The sequence below is a fragment of the Myotis daubentonii genome, chromosome 1, assembly GCF_963259705.1.
Source record: "Myotis daubentonii chromosome 1, mMyoDau2.1, whole genome shotgun sequence".
Lineage (NCBI taxonomy): Eukaryota > Metazoa > Chordata > Mammalia > Chiroptera > Vespertilionidae > Myotis > Myotis daubentonii.
This window is the reverse complement of record NC_081840.1, coordinates 57,654,210-57,672,081: the sequence shown is the minus strand read 5'-3', so window position 1 is coordinate 57,672,081 and position 17,872 is coordinate 57,654,210. Positions and strand designations below refer to the sequence as shown.

The window sequence follows — 17,872 nt, the reverse complement described above, 5'->3', positions numbered from 1 at the left end:
TCTGTTTTCTGTATCTATGAGTCTGTTTCTATTTTGTTAGTTTATTTTTTTTCCATTAGATTCCACATAAAAGTGAAATTATATGGTACTTGTCTTTCTCTAACTGGCTTACTTCACTTAGCATGATACTCTGCAGGTCCATCCATGCTGTCACAAAGGTAAGGTTTACTTCTTTATGGTCGAGTAATATTCCATTGTGTAAATGTTTTATCCACTCACCTATTGATGGGCACTTGGGCTGCTCCCAAATCTTGTCTACTGTAAACAACACTACAGTAAAATAGGGATCGGGCCTAAACTGGCAATTGGACATCCCCCAAGGGTGCAGGTCGGGCTGAGGGACACCACCCCCCCCCCCACACTCAGGTGCATGGATTTTTTGCACTGGGCCTCTAGTTGACTATAAAAGCAGGGGTATATGTCTGCTTTATCTAATCTACTATTTATTCTTTCTAGTGTAGTCTTCATTTCAGGTATTGTATTCTTCATTTCTGATTTGTTGATTTTTATTGTTTCTATGTCCTTTGAATGCTTTATAACTCTTTATTGAAGTTTTTACTAAGTTCCTTGAGCATCCTTATAACCACTTTTTGAACTCTATATCTAGTATATTGTTTGCCTCCATTTCAGTTAGCTTTTTTTTTCTGGAGATTTCCCTGTTCTTCTATTTGGGGTATATTTCTTTGTCTCCCTATTTTTGCTACTTCTTTATCTTTGTTTCTATGTATTAGGTGGATCTGCTATGACTCCTGGTCTTGGTAGGGCAACCTTATGTAGTTGGTGTCTTGTGGAGACCCAGTGGTGCAGTCTCCTTAATCACCTGAGCTGGGTGCTCCAGGAATGTCCTCTGTGACCCCACCCTTTCTTAACAAATGCTTAAAAATGATCATGCACGCCCTGGCCAGTGTTGTTCAGTGTTTAGAGCGTTGGCCTGTGCACATCATCACAGGTTGAATTCCTGGCCAAGGGCACATACCTGGATTGCAGGTTCAATCCCTGGCCCCGATTGGGGTGAATGTGGGAGGCAACCAAGCAATGTACCTCTTTCTCTTTTTCTTTCTCTCTCCCTCTCTCTCTTCTCCCTCCCACTCTCTCTAAAAAAACAATGGGCCGAAACCGGTTTGGCTCAGTGGATAGAGCATCGGCCTGCGGGCTGAAAGGTCCCAGGTTCGATTCCGGTCAAGGGCATGTACCTGGGTTGCGGGCACAAAGCTGATCGATGTTTCTCTCTCATTGATGTTTCTAACTATCTCTCTCCCTTCCTCTCTGTAAAAAATCAATAAAATATATTTAAAAAACAAACAAACAAAAAAGAAACATGACTACTTTAAAAATAAATAAATAAAATAAAAAAAACAATGGAAAAAATATCCTCAGGTGAGGATTAACAACAACAACAACAACAACAAAAGATTATGCACATCCAGATAAGTGTCAAAATACACCTTTAAGCAAAGGTCTTTAATATCTTTAGTTTTAAACACCTGCCCCTGTAGGGGCTGCCTTACAACAGCTGCATTACAGCATGAATATTTTCCTGTTTCACACATGACCTTTTTGAGAAAGAAAATAAAAGGCATATGAGGAAAGAATAAAAGAAAAGAAGGGAAAATAGGATGATGATGCAGAAAGGCTTTTTGTGACTAGAATAAATGCCTGAAAAAGAAAACACTGAGGTAACGAGAAGATACCATTTCCCTGAGCTTTGCTAAATCTGGGCATGTGAAACCTTTAGACGGTATCAGTTATACTTGGTGCATTGTGCTGACTGGACTCTATGGCAACGGACTCATCTTTTGTGTCCTGCAGATAATGTGCCAAATTGCCTATTTAAAACACTGACAAAAGAAAGCCTCCTCATGCAGAGGTTCCCGATTAAAGGCTCCTTTAAGTGAGCAAACCACTTTCCAGCAAGATGTCCTGATGACCTGGGCAGGGATGACCCAGACCGATGGATTTCCAATGCTGTTGTGAGAGATGCATCATGAGCCATGAACCACCCAAGAGGCATGATTTGCTTCATACTGAATCCATAGCAGAGCAAATTCCGACAATGGGGTGGGGTAAGGTGGGGGGCTTCTGCTCTTCTTCACTCCCCTCTATTGTGTAACAGCTCCCCCCTCAGTGCATGGCATCTGCCTGGGATCACTGCTGGAGGGAGCCTGAGGCCTCTGACTCACAGCTACAGCTGAATTTCCTAGTTTTTTACTGAGGTGTTTGTTTGTTTGTTTGTTTTTACGGTTAGCTGAAATGTAGCGAATGTTTCTTTGTTCCCTACATTTACTAATAGTGATCAACATCTTAAGGTTCTTTCACACACTGTCTTCTTTGGCATGGCTTGTAGGGTTCCTTGAGTATCGAAGAGCAGAAACCATTTTGAATATGTATTACTCCTCCAGCATAAAGGAAAGGTGTTAAGAGATTCAGATTTATGCTTTAGAGAATAACTGCCTTCCATGGCTGTGCAGAGTATTGGGGTATGATATGTGATGTGATGCGATGTGAATGCAGTTATCTCCCCATTGCTGAAAAGATGTGAAGAGAGGCTTTGGGGATTTTGGAGGTTAATCTAATTGACCTTTTAGGTACCTTCCAATCTGGAATTCTATGATTCCCTTGGGACAGTTATGTTGAATCCTATGGTGCTAGCAGGCAGTGAGGGTGGGGTCAATCCAGATTTGATTTTTCATCTGGAGAGAGGATAATTGTAACGCCAGAGGATAACCATTAGAGAGTGGGGATTGTCCCAGTTTATGGGGCATAGGAGAGGGGTGAATGGGCAGTCACTTGGCCAGAGCCTATAAAAAGGGGAATAGAGACTGACAGGGTAGTTAGAAAAGATCCTAAGCCCTCTTGGTATTGACTTGGAGAGGAATCAAAGTTTTTCCTGTTGTAAGACATGCCTCCAGGTCTTTCCTGTTGCCTGAAATCTCTACCACTCTGAATAATACCTCTACTGAGCAATACATCTAGGAGGCTGTCATCAAAATGAACAGGGGGCTCCCTGCAATAGTAGATCATGTGAATTGATCCATACCTGGCAATACCTTTGCACAATATTAGGCAATCCCTTCCCCTCTCAGGAACCCAGTGTCCCATGGGTGCTCATGAGGTCGAGTAGCTCTTTTATAGATTTCATGAAAATTTCTACGTACTAGTAAACAATCATGTCCTCTGAATTTAATTTTTTTTAATTCTTCCTTTCCAATCTGCTTGCCTTTTATTCCTTTTTGCTTGCTTTTTTTTTTTTTGCACTACCTCCAGCAGTGATGAGCATAGATACCTTGTCTTATTCCTGATCTGAGGGGAAAGCATTTAGTCTTCCACCATTAAGGATGATGGCAGCTGTAGGTGTTTCATAGATGCCCTTTTCCATATTGAGAAAGTTTCCTCTATTCCTATTTTGATGAGAATTTTTATTAAGAATAGGTGTTGAATTTTATGAAATTCTTTTTCTGCATCCTCTGAGATGATCATATGACTTTTCTCATAAATTGTTAAGTTGCTGCATCACCTTGACTGAATAATTCAAATTTTGGGTCTATTCGGGCATGCAGTTCATCTATTTGCAGATTAGTGTAATCCTCTCAAAGCTTATTTTTAAGCATTGTTATGATGGACCCATGGCAGCCTTGTCTCTCGGGCTTCTTTAGCCCCACTACTAAGACAAGACTTTTCCAAGGACTCTACCCAATATCCTGCCATTTTCTGAGATCTCTCCGCCTTGATTGGTGGGAATGAGAACTTTCCCTGTGCAGACTCTGAGAGTAGTGTAGTGACGTGCTCTCTGTCCGTTCTTTCCCCTGCCTAGCATCCTGCACAGATCGTTCCTCAGCCAAAGACTCCACGTTCTGAAGTTCTCCAGCTCTTTCTACACAACAACCTCCTCTCTCATATTCTACCTCACAAGTTCTAGCCACCTCTAGGTCCAGAAATTCTTGTTTTTGTTTCTTCTCTATAGCAACATTGCCAGGCTCTACTTGGGTTCCCCTCCCTTGCTGCTGTGTGGAAACTACCCACCAGCAGTGAACTGTAACAACCGTATGAGCCTATTTGCTTCCTTTTTCTCAGGGGTCAGAATCCTGTGCTGCCCGTAGAGTAGTGCTGAGAGGTCATGGCACACATCTCGACAGTTGCTGTGTGTGGCGGGGCTGCAGTTCCTGGAGTGATGGCTCCTGGAGAGCAGAGGCGGACGTTTCACCCACTGCAGTTTGTTCACACTGTACCCATCCGTCTTAATGCCTGTCCTAAAGCAGCTTTACTTGTTTTGCTATTTTGAGTAAAAGCATTTTGCATTGGAATGCCACAGAAGGAGGCCATGGTGATAGAATTGGATCTCTCTCTGCTACTCACTTAGCAGCATCAGTTATAGCCACTGTACCCTTAGTTCCAATTTCTAAAAGTGAAAGTATGGGTGAGTGCCTAGCCTCCACTCCAATATGTTGTGAGGAATCAAGCAAATAATGCAGATGACATCTCATTGTTATAGCACCAAGTCAGCCCCTCACAGTGCTCCATCCAACCTGTGTGGATAGACCAGACTTCTGATCAGGCCTCACCTTCTTTCTACTCTTCCTGTGACTCTCCCTCTTGAGGTTCAGTCCTCTGTTCAGCCTGTTGTTCCAATCAAACGTCTCTAAAAATATCCCGTCAGAGCCACCTGCAAATACTGTTCTCCAGGGATGGCCACGCTGCTGTCCTAAAGTGGTTGTGTGTTAGGTATTTGGTGTTGAAGCTGCTTCACCTTTAAAGTGCACAGTATAATATCACAAGCAGTGTGTCAGAATTTCTTGTACAACAGGCTAATATATCTTTTTTTCCCCTCAGGGCTACCTGGAGCCACAGGAATTCCAGGGGAAAAGGGAGACCCTGGTGAACTGGGCTTGACTGGAAATGAGGGCCCAGCAGGGCAGAAGGGTGAAAAGGGGGACAAGGGGGACGTGTCCAATGATGTGCTCCCTGCAGGTGAGAGGCTGCGCTGGGGCCCTCTCCCGGGGGAATAGGCCTGAGACCTGTCTGATTTCAATGCAAGGGCTGCTCTGGGTCTTCTCTCCTCATCCACCTTATGAGGCCATCTGTTCTATGCTTTCAAAAAGGAGAAGATTGTTCATGTTACCCCACTGTAGGCAAGACCAAATCTGGAATCTAAGCAGAAGTATATACTTCGGGTCTAAACATCGTGGCTGGATTAAATTAGGATGAAGGAAACTTCCTTTTTCCGAGTATCTGTTAAATCCAGCACGAGCCAGAATAATACCTGTCAGCAAGCATGCTTCCGATTCCTCAGAGAACAGCCGACAGGAAGCACAGGCATTTCCTTTGCAATAGAGACAGGCCATCCTCGGGCCTTTATCCTAAGCTTTTGACACAGAAAATGGGGGCAACCATGGCTGCTGGTCTTCTTTTTCCGGTTTTCAGCCCAGATTAAAGGCAGACAATTGGTGTCTATGGGGGGGGGGGGGGGAGGTGGAGGAGGTGCAGGAAGCCACAGAAAGACAATCACCCAGTGGAAAAAGTAGGTGACAGTTGAGGTCATGGAGGAGATGAGGCAGGAGAATTTTAAAAGCACAAGACTTTGGAGACCATTTATATCATAAAAACATAACTATCCTATTAATGTATTCAGTAAACATCTATTGAACATCAGAGAGCAGTATTTATGAATTGGGCACTTTGCTAAGAGCTGAGACTATGAATGTGAAAATGAGCAAGACATGGCATCTGTCCTCAAGAAGCTAAGATGATAGATGTTCAGAATAATGACCCTAATCATTCATTTGCCCATCTATCCCTCGGAAATTAACTGAGCACCTGCTATTTGCCAGACACTGTGCTAAGACCAAAGCATCAAGGAAAGATCAAGTTATATTTAGCATGCTTTGTTTCATAAACAGGGGAGGGTGCTATGCAAAATGCATAACATTTAAGAAGTGTTTTCACAGGGTAATATACATGAATATAATGTTAAAACATAAGACCATGTTACACTTCAGTTACATGGAAGTCTATACATCCAGAATACTGCATGGTCCCTATACTGCTGAACAAGTGAAGGGTGATGATACACCATTCAGAAAAGCAACCATGCTTAGTGCACTCCAATTCAGGAGCCCAGGCCCGAGCTGAGTGTGTCCTCTGGTCAGAGAGGAGAGGAGGTGTAGTAGGGTTGGATCATGCCTGCCCTGCCCTGGGCACAGACCCGCCTCTCACCTTTGTGACCCCTGCTTGCCCACTCTAAAGAGACTGACTGGGAAGAGGCAGCTAAAGAGACCTTAGAATGGGACTGGCCAGGTGAGTGGAACCGAAGGGCTGAGCGGCCCAGCCTAATGGCACCTTTATGAGAGCGCCAGAACCAGCCCCTGCGGAGGGCGACACCCACATTGGCACCCGAGGCTAGAGGAATGGCTGCCTTCAGGTGTGTAGGGGCCCCAGTGACCTCAGTCATTCTCCAGAGGCAGGGTTGGGAGTAGGAGATTGAGTTAGAGATGAAACCGGCTCAGCAGGGTTGAGCTGCCTGCTCAAGGTCACAGAGCTGGACAGGAGCGCCTTACTTCTACCACACAGAGCAGTGCTTCTCATGGCTGGCTGCAGAGGAGGAAACTTTAAAAAATACAGATGAATAAGAAATAGCCACAGGGATGTAAAGTACAGCATAGGGAACACAGTCAATGATATTGTAATGACTGTGTGTGGTGTCTGATGGGTCCTCAATTTACCAGGGTGGTCGCTTAGTAAGTTACATAATTATCTAATACTCAGTTTTACATCTGAAACTAATATGTCAACTGTAATTGAAACTTTTTTAAAATATATTTTTTAAAAAGTACAGATGACCCACCTTCCCACAATTCTGATCTAATTGGTCTGGGAGGGAGCCCAAGCATAGAATTGTATTGAAGCTCCTTGCACGATTCTGATGAGCAGTCAGGTTTGGGACCCACCGACATGGCCAGTGACAAAAGGATGAGCTTTGAAGTGAGACACCCTGGGCCTGAGTTCCAGCCTATTCATGTGACCTCGGGCAAAGCACTAGACTTCCCTGAGACTGAAGCCGTTTAGGGCAGTGATGGCGAACCTTTGGAGCTCGGCCTGTCAGCATTTTGAAAAACCCTAACTTAACTCTGGTGCCGTGTCACATATAGAAATTTTTTGATATTTGCAACCATAGTAAAACAAAGACTTATATGTTTGATATTTATTTTATATGTTTAAATGCCATTTAACAAAGAAAAATCAACCAAAAAAACAAGTTCAGGTGACACGCGTGTCATAGGTTCACCATCACTGGTTTAGAGTCTGCTTCATAGAGTGGTTGGGTGGAGCCATGCGGAGATTTATAAATTCTAGCGCAGTTCCTGGTGCACAGTGGCAGCTCAGCCTGGCTATGGGAGCTTCCAGCTCCACGTGGACAAGTGCACGAGCAGTCGCCTGTGGCAAGCCCCCGGGAGGTACTCATTCTCTTTATGTTCTGTGTGAAACCCAACTCTGATTATGGCTCCTTAATCAATCTCCCCCCACCTTCTTTCTCTCTCTCTCCAGGTACCAAAGGTGACCCAGGCCCACCAGGCCCTCCTGGCCCACCTGGGCCCCCAGGCCCTCCAGGTCCCCCAGGATCCCCTGGAAGCAGAAGATCCAAAGGCCCGCGGCAGCCAAACATGTTCAACGGCCAGTGCCCAGGTCACCAACCTTGCCCCAGGGAACGCGCCTCTTCCATTAACAGGCCCAACGCGGGCTTCATCCAGGCTTTGTGACGGGTTTTTTAAACAGAGGGAGGAGATTTTATTCCAAGGAGTTCCCCCCTTGTACCATGATTGTGGGAGGCCTGAGCAGTCTATCCTGGGTGAGGACTGGTGGCAGGTTTAGAATTGGGCCTCCCTCCCCCCTTTCCTCATCTCCCTCCCTTCCCTCGTCACTGGACTTTCTCTTTCTGCCAAATGCACCATGCCTCTCCCGAGAATAGTCTGGAAAGCTAAGCTGCTCACTCTTGGAGCTTGAAGGGCTTGGCTGATGCTAGAGGAGATGATGGGGAAGGTCCGACTGGTTAATCCCCGCTGATACTACAACACTACCGCTGCCACCATCAAGCTTTCAGTGCTAAGAGTGTGCCAGGCACGGTGCCAGCTGCTAAGTTCATTTCATTCTCACAGCAGTCCTAGGACATAGGAATTGTTATTGTCACCAACTTACAGACACGAAACTGCAACACTCCGTCGTGAGTGGCAGAACACCCAGCCCTGTAGGGTTTGAATCCTGTACTTGACTGTAAGGCCCCGGCCCTCAGAGCATCTTCCTTCGGAGGTGGAAATTCACACTTTGAGACTAAGCCGATCAAGGGCGAGGAGGCCAAGAGGCCTGGTTCTGGGGCCATTTGGGATAGGTGTGGCCACAGGATGGACAGCTGCTGAAAAACAGGATCCACACTAATGGAGAACACTTACTTGTAGGGCGATGCTAGGACTTCTTCCCCAAGGTGAGACCGGGGATCTGCCCACCTACTTAGCCACAGGGAGGCTCGACTTGCTGCTGTTGCTTCGGTGGCAGACAGGACGCCCTGCCAGCAGTGTCTGCCACTCTCGCTGGACTGCACAGCCGCCTTCCTGAGCAGCCCTTAGCTCTCTCTGGTGAACTGCTTTTTCTGGAGGGTGTTTTGGGGCCACGCACTCTGTTATCAGAGTGGGCAAATCTGTGCTTTCAAAGATGTCACACGTGACACCCTCCCACTCCCCATAAATGGAGCCTGATTAGAATTCTCCCTGGAAGTTTGGCTCCATCGCAGACATTCAGTACCACCCTCTCCATTAGCAGCAGCCCTTTGTTCAGCTTCCCTTGGAGAGTGACCTGAATGGGACCTTTGACCTTCATCTGAGAGGAGGGGAGGTCTGACCTGAGCATGTGGAGCTCTGACTTGCCAAGGCTCCGCCAGCCAGTTACAGTGGTGCCCAGAGAAGCACTCGTGCGGCCTCGCTGCTGAGAGGCAGGGCTAGGCCCCGGAGTTGTGAAGACTGAGCTGTGAAGGTTTCAGTGAGAGGCCATCGTCTCCCACTCCACCCCCTAGAGCTGAGTCCTCAGCTGCCAGGCTGCCTGCGCCCGAACGTGGCCCTCTCCCGGCACCAGTTCCATTTCTCTCCCTCCCGTTCAGAAGCAGATTGGTACTGAGGGACTAATGAGGGCCTTTTCTCCAGACGAAGAACAGGAGGGCCTCCCTGTCCCTTTCTTGTACAAAGCCCAGGCCCCTGAGGGAAACTGCATGTGGGGGAGTCCGCAGGGACCCGGGACAAGGGGACTTCATCCAGCTGGCAAGGAGCTTGGAGATCACGGAGAGCCCCGCCCCCTGGTGGCTGCTAAGGAAACCGCTCCAGATTGCTCTGCGCTTCCTCACTGAGCGCTGAGCTGCTGCTTTGAGTCTAGCAACCACAGGGTGGTGTGAACCCATCAGAATGGCCTGGCCTTTCCCAGAAAGTCCCATTTGCCCCAACCTGCCCTAGACCGGAGCCCTTACCGCCAATTCACTTCCTCCCGTCTTCACAGTGGCCATGTCCCTCCCCTTCTCTGTCCTGCTTCTGCCGCCCTGAGCCACCTCTCCACCGAAGGTCTGAGTTAAGCCCATTTGATACAGGAACAGTGACAGACTGAGGAGAATGGATTCTAGCTCAGGCGTAGCCTCAAACCAAGTGTGAATCAGGTGCCCATCCTGAGTGGGGAGGTCTTCGAGCAGAGGCAGTGGGGAGATGGTGGTGAGGGGCTCCGACGGTCTGGGCCAGGCTGCCTCCTCCCTCCTCTGAGATCCCTGCCCTGGGCGGTTCAGTCCCTCCTGAGGCCGCTGCCTCCCACCTCTCCATTGGCCCCGAGAGTGAAAACCCTCCCAGAAAGTTGCAATCTAGATAAGTCATCCTCCTGCCCCTGGAGGCCAGGAGAGTGCCACTAAGCCTCTTCCCCTCAGATTGCTAAGGGCCGGACCACACTGGCTCAGGCCTCCGTTTCCCCTCTTATTGACATCTCTGGGGATGGTTCCATCTTGGCAGCTGTGGTCATGGAAAGCTTGCTGGGAACTCACTAATGAAGGGGGGAAATTTGGAAGCGTATGACTTGATGGTTCTTAGAAGCAAGCAACCAGAACCCTTGGTGGGCCTGTTGTAAGGGATGCCTATGGGCCTAGATCTGGACTGGGGTGGGGAGTCGTGCGTGCTCACTGTGCCGACTGCGCTTGCCCTGATTACTGTTGTTATTGTTTTAGGTGAGACATGTGCTGTCCCCAATGACGATACCTTGGTGGGAAAAGCCGATGAGAAAGTCAATGAACACCATTCCCCACAAGCGGGTACAGAAACCAAGCATCCTATTTCGAAATTCAGAAATTGGATGCCTTAAAGTCATAATTGGGAGGTGAGCAACTTTTCTCTCTCCTCCTTTGGTAGAATCCATGATCACTTCTATTGGAAACGCAACACAAGTGCTGAAGGTCACGGAGACATTTGGGACTTGGATACGAGAGTCTGCAAACAAGAGTGATGAGCGGGTCTGGGTGACTGAACATTTTTCAGGTACCTTCACTTGGCAGGTGATCTGTACCTGTGTTGTTGTGTCTTCCATCTGCTGCCCGCCTGCAGGCTGATCCTCTTTATGTCTGTCTGAAATCCCTGCTATCTGGTGTAACAATGACTCTTTATTTTAGGAAACACAAATGAGTGGGCAGAATACTTTCCTCCTTTGAGGACACTGATGGCGAACCTTGCTGTTCAGGTCACAGGGACATACACGAGCAGGGCACCCCCCGCGTAGCTTTAGGCAAACTATCCAAAGGAAACCATGTAGCGTTATGACTGATGGCCTCGGAAAGCCCACACACAGTGGGGAAGGATGTCAGAGGGGAAGGCTTCTGCCCTGTCCCTCTGTCTGCAGGTGGCTCCGCCCTGGGAGAGTACTTTGGTCCTCGGTCTCAGGTATCTGTTGGACAGAGCCCCCAGGAGGAGGCGAAGGGCCTCCCAGGGACACTGCTCCTGCGTGTGACCCTCGTCACGCTGCCTCACGGGATGTGGTCAGGAACTGCTGGTCGTGGGAGCAGTGGCCTCACTCCAGAAGGGGTGTAGCCACGCTCACTGGTCGGAGCAATAGCTGAGATATGCGGCTTCGTTTCATCCAGGCTAACGGTCCAGCTGGCGGCGACTGCCCAGATGACCAGCCGAGAAGCATTCTGGGCTCAAGAGGAAAGAGCAATAATGTGAATGAGCAGTCGCTGCTGTGGAGGCAGGAGGAGGCAGGAGGGACTGAACAGCTGTTCCCGGTTAGGCCTATGTCAGTCTGAACAATCGAGCGGGGTGGGGAAGGCTGACAGTTCTCCTGGAGCAAAGCTGACGCTGTGGAGACTGCGTTCAAAAGACAAATCAGAATCCGTAGAAGAGAACTGGGCTTTGAGTTTGGTCAGGTCACAGGGACATGACCAGGGTACCCCGCCTGTAGCTTATCCAATTTTAGGCAAAGTACCCAGAGGGAAACCATAGCATTGTGAGTTTAAGGGTCTGAGACTCTTCAAGCTGGACAAGGACCCTCCTTACAGGACACCTCCCTCCACTTCCCTCCATTTACCTCTCCCTCCCCCCGCCAGACTCCTCCCCAGCTGTGATTGCCAGGCCAAAGGGCAGGTAACAGCCTTTCCTGGGCTTCTCTCCTGCAGGCATCAGGGTGAAGGAGTTCAAGGACCAGCCCTCCCTGCTGAATGGCAGCTACTCGCTCATCCACCTCCCGTATTATTTCCACGGCTGCGGGCATGCCGTTTACAACAACTCTCTCTACTACCACAAAGGAGGCTCCAACACCATAGTGAGGTGAGTCATGTGGGCCCCGCAGCACCTTCTCACGCATCCCAGACAGCTCCTACTATGGTGCCCTAGTTCCCCAATCCCATCACTTCGTGCCCTCAGGGCCTGGCACACGCTCAGAGGTCAGTCAGGACACGGATGATGAGCCCCTGGCCCAGCCCCTGCTTGGGTCTGCATTCATTGCTGGTCTGGACACCGAGAGTAAGGTTGGAGCCAGAGAGAAGGAGACTGGAGTGGTCAGAGGGGCAGCTTGTCATCCTCTGAGACAGGAAGCAGCCAGAACCCAGGGCTCCCTCTGGCAGGAAGGTGTCACACCCCGAAGCCGGTCCCCCCAAGGCCGGACAGGGACCACAAGGCAGCCCTGAGTTCCAGACGTTCGGAAGAAGCCGAGGTGGGCAGCCAGGCCTCTCAAGTCCCCTCCTCTCTGGTTCTTTCCAAACTCCAGTATTTCTTCATTGGATTCAGGTTTGTTAGGCTCAGCGCACATCCCCAGATCACAGGCTGCACATTTCTCCTGCTGCTCAATGGCACCCTCTGGTGTTTTTCTTTTCATGTAACTTAATATCCGAACTTTCATTCCTGCAGGCAGGTGCCTCTGGAATCATAAATCCCCTTTACGATTCAGTCTAGATTTGGAGTTGGTCAGACCAGACAGCCTCCAGGAGCTGAGGGCGTGGGATCCCACACACAGCTCCCTGTCCAGTCACCCACCAGCCATGACTTCGCTGCATCTCTTCCAGCTGGTGACCTTCTTAGCCTGCTATGAAAAGTTTTTTAAATATATTTTTATTGATTTCAGAGAGGGAGAGAAATGGAAACATCTATAATGAGAGAGAATCATTGGTCAGCTGCTTCCCACATACACTCCCCGCCTCCCCCTTCTTCCTCCCCCCAACCACCCCCCCCACCCCCCCGCAGTGGGGAGCAATCCTATAACCCAGGCATGTGCCCTGACATCCTGGTTCATAGGTCAATACTCAACCACTGAGCCACACCAGCAGGGCTGCTGTGAAATTTTTTTACTTAAAATTCCAGCATGGGGTGGAGGAAGAACCCCCAAACTTGGAGTTACTTGTATCCTGGGCTGTCACTTCTCCTTTTTCACTTGCAAAACGAAAGGACTGAACTAGATCGTCTTTGGAGGCCCCCTGCGGCTCCAGGAACCTTTGCGAAGCCATTTCAGGAGGTCAGCCAACACAGAGTTCTTGAGGTGAAGGACTTTTCCTGGGCTCACATGGCTGGGAGGTGAACACTTAGATGTCGTCACCATCCTTTACACCCCGCTGCTCATAGCACTGGGACGGACCAGCAGAACAACCTGGGAACGTACTAGAAATGCAGAGTCTCAGGCCCCGCCCCAGTTTAACACAGGAGCCTAGAAAACCACCCTTGTCAGAAAAAGTGGTGACTCCTATCTACTTTTTTTACACATTTCAGATTTGAATTTGGCAAAGAAACATCCAAAACTCTGAAGCTTGAAAATGCCTTGTATTTTGATCGAAAATACCTCTTTGCCAATTCCAAGACTTACTTCAATTTAGCTGTGGATGAAAAGGGCCTTTGGATTATCTACGCTTCCAGTGTGGATGGCTCGAGCATTCTGGTAGCCCGGCTGGATGAGAGGACATTCTCCGTGGTGCAGCACATCAACACCACGTACCCCAAATCCAAGGCCGGCAACGCCTTCATTGCCCGAGGGATCCTCTATGTCACAGACACCAAAGACATGAGGATAACATTTGCCTTTGATTTGTTAGCAGGGAAACAGATCAATGCAAACTTTGATTTAAGAACTACTCAGTCTGTTCTTGCCATGTTATCATACAATATGAGAGACCAGCATTTATATTCGTGGGAAGATGGCCATTTAATGCTTTATCCTGTGCAGTTTTTGTCAGGGCATTGAACCAGTGACGCAATGCAGTCTGTTCCCCTCCGTAAACTTCCGATGTTCTCAGGCACCATTTCTATCCCAACAGAAAACTGTCTTCAAGGGGAGCCAGGGACTTCGCTGCCATAATCTCATGACATGAGTGCTTATATGGTTGGTAAATGCCCTTTAAATTCAGATTCTTTGGAGGAAAATAACAGATTGGAAACCAAAAGATTTGGTGATTCCTCCACAAACCTGCTGGGCAAGTTACCTCTCCCTTCCATAGGTAATATGAGAGAGCTGGCAACACGATGGGTGAGATTTTCTCTAACTGTAGGGAATTCAGTGTTTCTTGGCTATTGCTGCTCTACAACTTTTATATATTTTATATATCAGCCTAATTGCTTGAGCAGTGAATTCCTTAGTGCCTACTTATATTTGGCACCTTGGGAAGCTGCCCTGGCCCTTTAAGGCTGCTGAGGTAGCACATTACCCAAAGTTTATTACCTTTCTCGGTGTCTGCACCTGCCACCACAGCACCAGAACGGCCAGTACCCTCCGCTCCTGATCGCTGACCCTGGATTAGCAAAAGCAGTGCAGCTACATGCGCAGGTTTCCCAATAAGACAGACACAGGCCCCGCCAGGTTCCTATCAGTTTCCAATCCTGCTGGTTGGCAGCAGTGGGTCATAGACTGAATCCTCAGGTCTCACGGGCTCCTACCGCAGCTGTGTCTCCGCTGTCGGAGTGAGCACTAAATATTGTGCAGGCGTTAGCTGCTACAACTATGGGAAGCACTCCGCAGTTTTCAGAAGAGAGGCACCGTTCGTGGTTAACTGAAACGGGCAGGCAAACTGGCCCTTGGGCCAGAGCCAGCCCCTCAACTGTGTTTGTAAATAAACTTTTATTGTAACAGCTAGTTACGTGCATTACTATAATTAGTCTGTGGCTACTTTTGCTCTATAATGACAGAGTTGAGTCGCTACAAGAAAGTTGAGTAGTGGCCGCAAAGCCTAAAACATGGGCCGTCTGGCCCTTGGCCCTCCCTTGCTTTAGAATATAAAGAGAGCCTGAGTCTTGGAAGGGCAAATTCACCAGAGTTTTTATGTTTGTTATGTTTTGGTTTATTCCAGAGCAAGAAGTGGTCATTTATATGGTTTGAGTTTTTGATAGAGGGAAAGGGTGAGGACAGTATAAAACTAAGTGGCCTTCCAAAAAGCAGTAGTGAACTGTCCCTTCTCCTGTATAGTTTTAAAGGATGTGCTCTGGTCCTCTTGAAAGAGGAGAAAATCCAGTTTAACTCCCTCCTAAACGCCCTTAAGTACGTCTATTTCTGCCAGCTTAGTTTTTCAAACAGGCTTCAGCCAGGCGGGGCCACTGACAGCAGAGAGGAATCTAGACAGTCACTGGGGTCCTGCAGCCAGGAGGGCACATAAGGAAAACGTGACGTAGAGATTTTCCAGCAATTTGCCCTCATCGAATACAGATGTGTGTTTGGGGGAACGCTGCTGCAGCTTTTGGCTGGCGCCAAATCCATCCTCAGTGACCCTGAGTCCTGATTTTGTATGTTACTAATAGAAGCATTTTCAAACTCAGGGGGTTACAGATTTGGATTTTAAATCTCTCCACCCCTGAAAATACTCAGGCAGTTATGAGGGAATTTTTTGTTGTGTTCTCATAATAAGGGTTTCTACAGCCCCCTCCCGATACACACACACACACACACACACACACACACACTCATTACATCGGTTGTGTTGTGTCATCACGGTTTCTAAAAATACTCTTTTCAGATTCATGTTTGTAGAAAAGTAGAGTTTCATGTTCAAGATCAATGTGTCTAATGAATGCCAGTCTGCTTTTAACGTATTTAAATACGCGTGTTGCTGTTTCTGGACACAGGGGCCTGGATATGAATATAATTTCATAGTAACAGCCATGTTAGTAATAATAGTAATTAATCGTATGTGTGGTAGCAACCAAATGGTTAGTTATTAAACTAGCATATATTCCTTTTAGGAAAAAGTTTTAGAAACCCCAGTCTTACTTGATATCTGAGCCATCTTGGTTCCCTTAATTGTGGGTAAGGAATTATATATTCACTACCAGAGAAGGTTGTACTGGGATGTGTGTTTTGATTTTGCTGCGGCAGAGTAATATGAGGACAGCTGAGTTTGATCAAGGTCTAATGGGTAATTTTATATGGTTGAAAATTTGTTTTTACAGAGGGAAGAGAATAAAGATTTGACTCATTCTTTTCTGCAAGCAGCACTGGATTAAAGACAAAAAGGTGTGGGCTCACTGCTAAAACAGAATGTACAACCGAACGCTTTTAAGACAAGATATCATTTTGGCAGTTTCCACTCTCATTACCAAAGTTGCTTTAAAGCACTTTCCAAATAGCTGCACTTCTGATGTCAGAATCAAACCAGATAATTCTCTAGTTCCTCTTTAATCTATAGTAGATAGCTTCCCCCGGGAAAGTAAATAAAACCCCCACCCAGCCTCAAACGTAGGTTGGACCCTATTTCAAAGCATTTTTCTTCAGCTGATAACCGCGCCCTGGTGAAGCCACGCAGGTGGTTACGGCCTCAGCGTATCGCGCAGCACAGGTGTTAGGCCAGAGGAAGAGTCTGGCGTGAACGTTTTAAGATGAGGGGTTCTGAGCGTAGGCATTCTGACCATCTTACTCCCCTCAGGGTCGCAAGGTGAAAAGCCAAGTGAGAGACCACAGTTCTTCAGGAGCCAGGTGTCCTTTTCCAGCGGCACGTGCTGGCGCTGTTTGCTGCGGAAGCGTCTGAGGGAGTGTGTGATAGGCGTTTCCCCTCTCGCCCAGCTGCTGTGACCTTGGGTATCACGTCATTAAAAGCCACGATTTCCCATCTGTAACCACAGATGCTGAACAATTCTGAACAACAAATTAATAACTGGGAATGTCTCTCTTTTGTTGTTGTAATTTATTTAACTTTAATCTACCTAGTCAATAAAATAATCACTGCTGAACACAATCACACATTGAAACAAGTGTATTTTATTTTTACCTCTTGATAATTTAGATGCAACATTTAAAAGAAAAAACAACCCAAAACACTATTGTGGTGGAATTTTATTGGGTTGGTCCTCTGTCGAAACTTCTGCAATTTACTAGCTCCTCTGAATACTGAAAACTCACTGAAATGGGCTGTTTTCTCTATAGAAAGACATTGTAACTAGAACTAGACATACACAGCCGAAATGCAATGGAGATGTGCCCATTTATTGGCATAGGCAAGGCACCTGAAAAGAACAGAACATTGGGGCTAAATATAAAAAGAAACAAATTTTAAAAACTGGATTTGTGTGAGTTTGGACAAGTCTCTTAATCTTCAGAACCTCGTTTCTTTTGTAAAATGTTGATAACAGCATTACTTAACCTCCTTTGATTTTTCTATATGAAATAAGAAATGCTCTGAAATAATATAAGCCTTGATAAATTATAGCTGTTACTTTTATATTCATTCCTACGAGAAACTGGAGTGACCTTGTTCTTATGGCTTTATTCAAGGGCTGGTTAGGTACACAGCATTGACTGTTTCTATCTGCTGGTCTGTTTGATTAGCTAGTTAACACTTCACATCACCAAAAAAATGTCCTTTAGTTATACAACAAATTTACAATAAAACTGCCCCCAAATTAAAAAAAAATAATAAAGTTTAAGAACACCCTGCTTTGCCCTGTAGAGCTTCTTTAGAACCTCCTCTAGAAGTGTCTCTGTTAGTGGGCGGCCCAGGCTTGCACTGCTGATGACTTTTGTCATTAAAATATAAAGCAAAAAGAGAAAACCCACGAAGAAAATAGTAGTCTTGCTCTTTCAGACTTTGCATGTGATGTTAAGATATACATTCTTACATTCACTGCAAGACATAAAATAAGAATGCAATTAATCTGCCTCACTCTTTTCCCTCCAAGCAATCTGCTATGATCAGGCCCCAAAGCTGAGCTATTTAAGACTCTGTGGTTAAGACTCTAACATCCATAAAAAACGTAATTCTAAAATTGCAAGGTTCTGGTGTCCAGCCACCTGGCATGGTCAGTGTCCCAAACTCATTGCCAAGAGGCCGCATGCACAGTCACAGGATTACAAGAGGCCAACACTGGAGGGGTCTTCACAGAACACCCAACCAACCCTCTCACCTGAACTCTGA

At 47.1% G+C, this 17,872-nt stretch overlaps 1 protein-coding gene across 3 annotated transcripts in view; it reads left to right on the top strand.

Moving 5' to 3' along the window:
* GLDN (gliomedin) overlaps positions 1–16,696 on the top strand; it is a 55,384-nt gene extending 38,688 nt beyond the window's left edge. The window contains exons 5-10 of one of the 3 annotated variants that reach the window (XM_059701354.1): positions 4,828–4,965; positions 7,540–7,677; positions 10,235–10,318; positions 10,416–10,541; positions 11,672–11,822; positions 13,254–16,696. In XM_059701354.1, the coding sequence (XP_059557337.1) occupies positions 4,828–4,965; positions 7,540–7,677; positions 10,235–10,318; positions 10,416–10,541; positions 11,672–11,822; positions 13,254–13,722 (1,106 nt within the window). In that variant the 3' untranslated portion in view covers positions 13,723–16,696. The remainder of the gene's footprint in view (positions 1–4,827; positions 4,966–7,539; positions 7,678–10,234; positions 10,319–10,415; positions 10,542–11,671; positions 11,823–13,253) is intronic. The other 2 variants (XM_059701363.1, XM_059701374.1) reach the window with 2 other exon arrangements.
* The last annotated feature ends 1,176 nt before the right edge of the window (positions 16,697–17,872 follow it).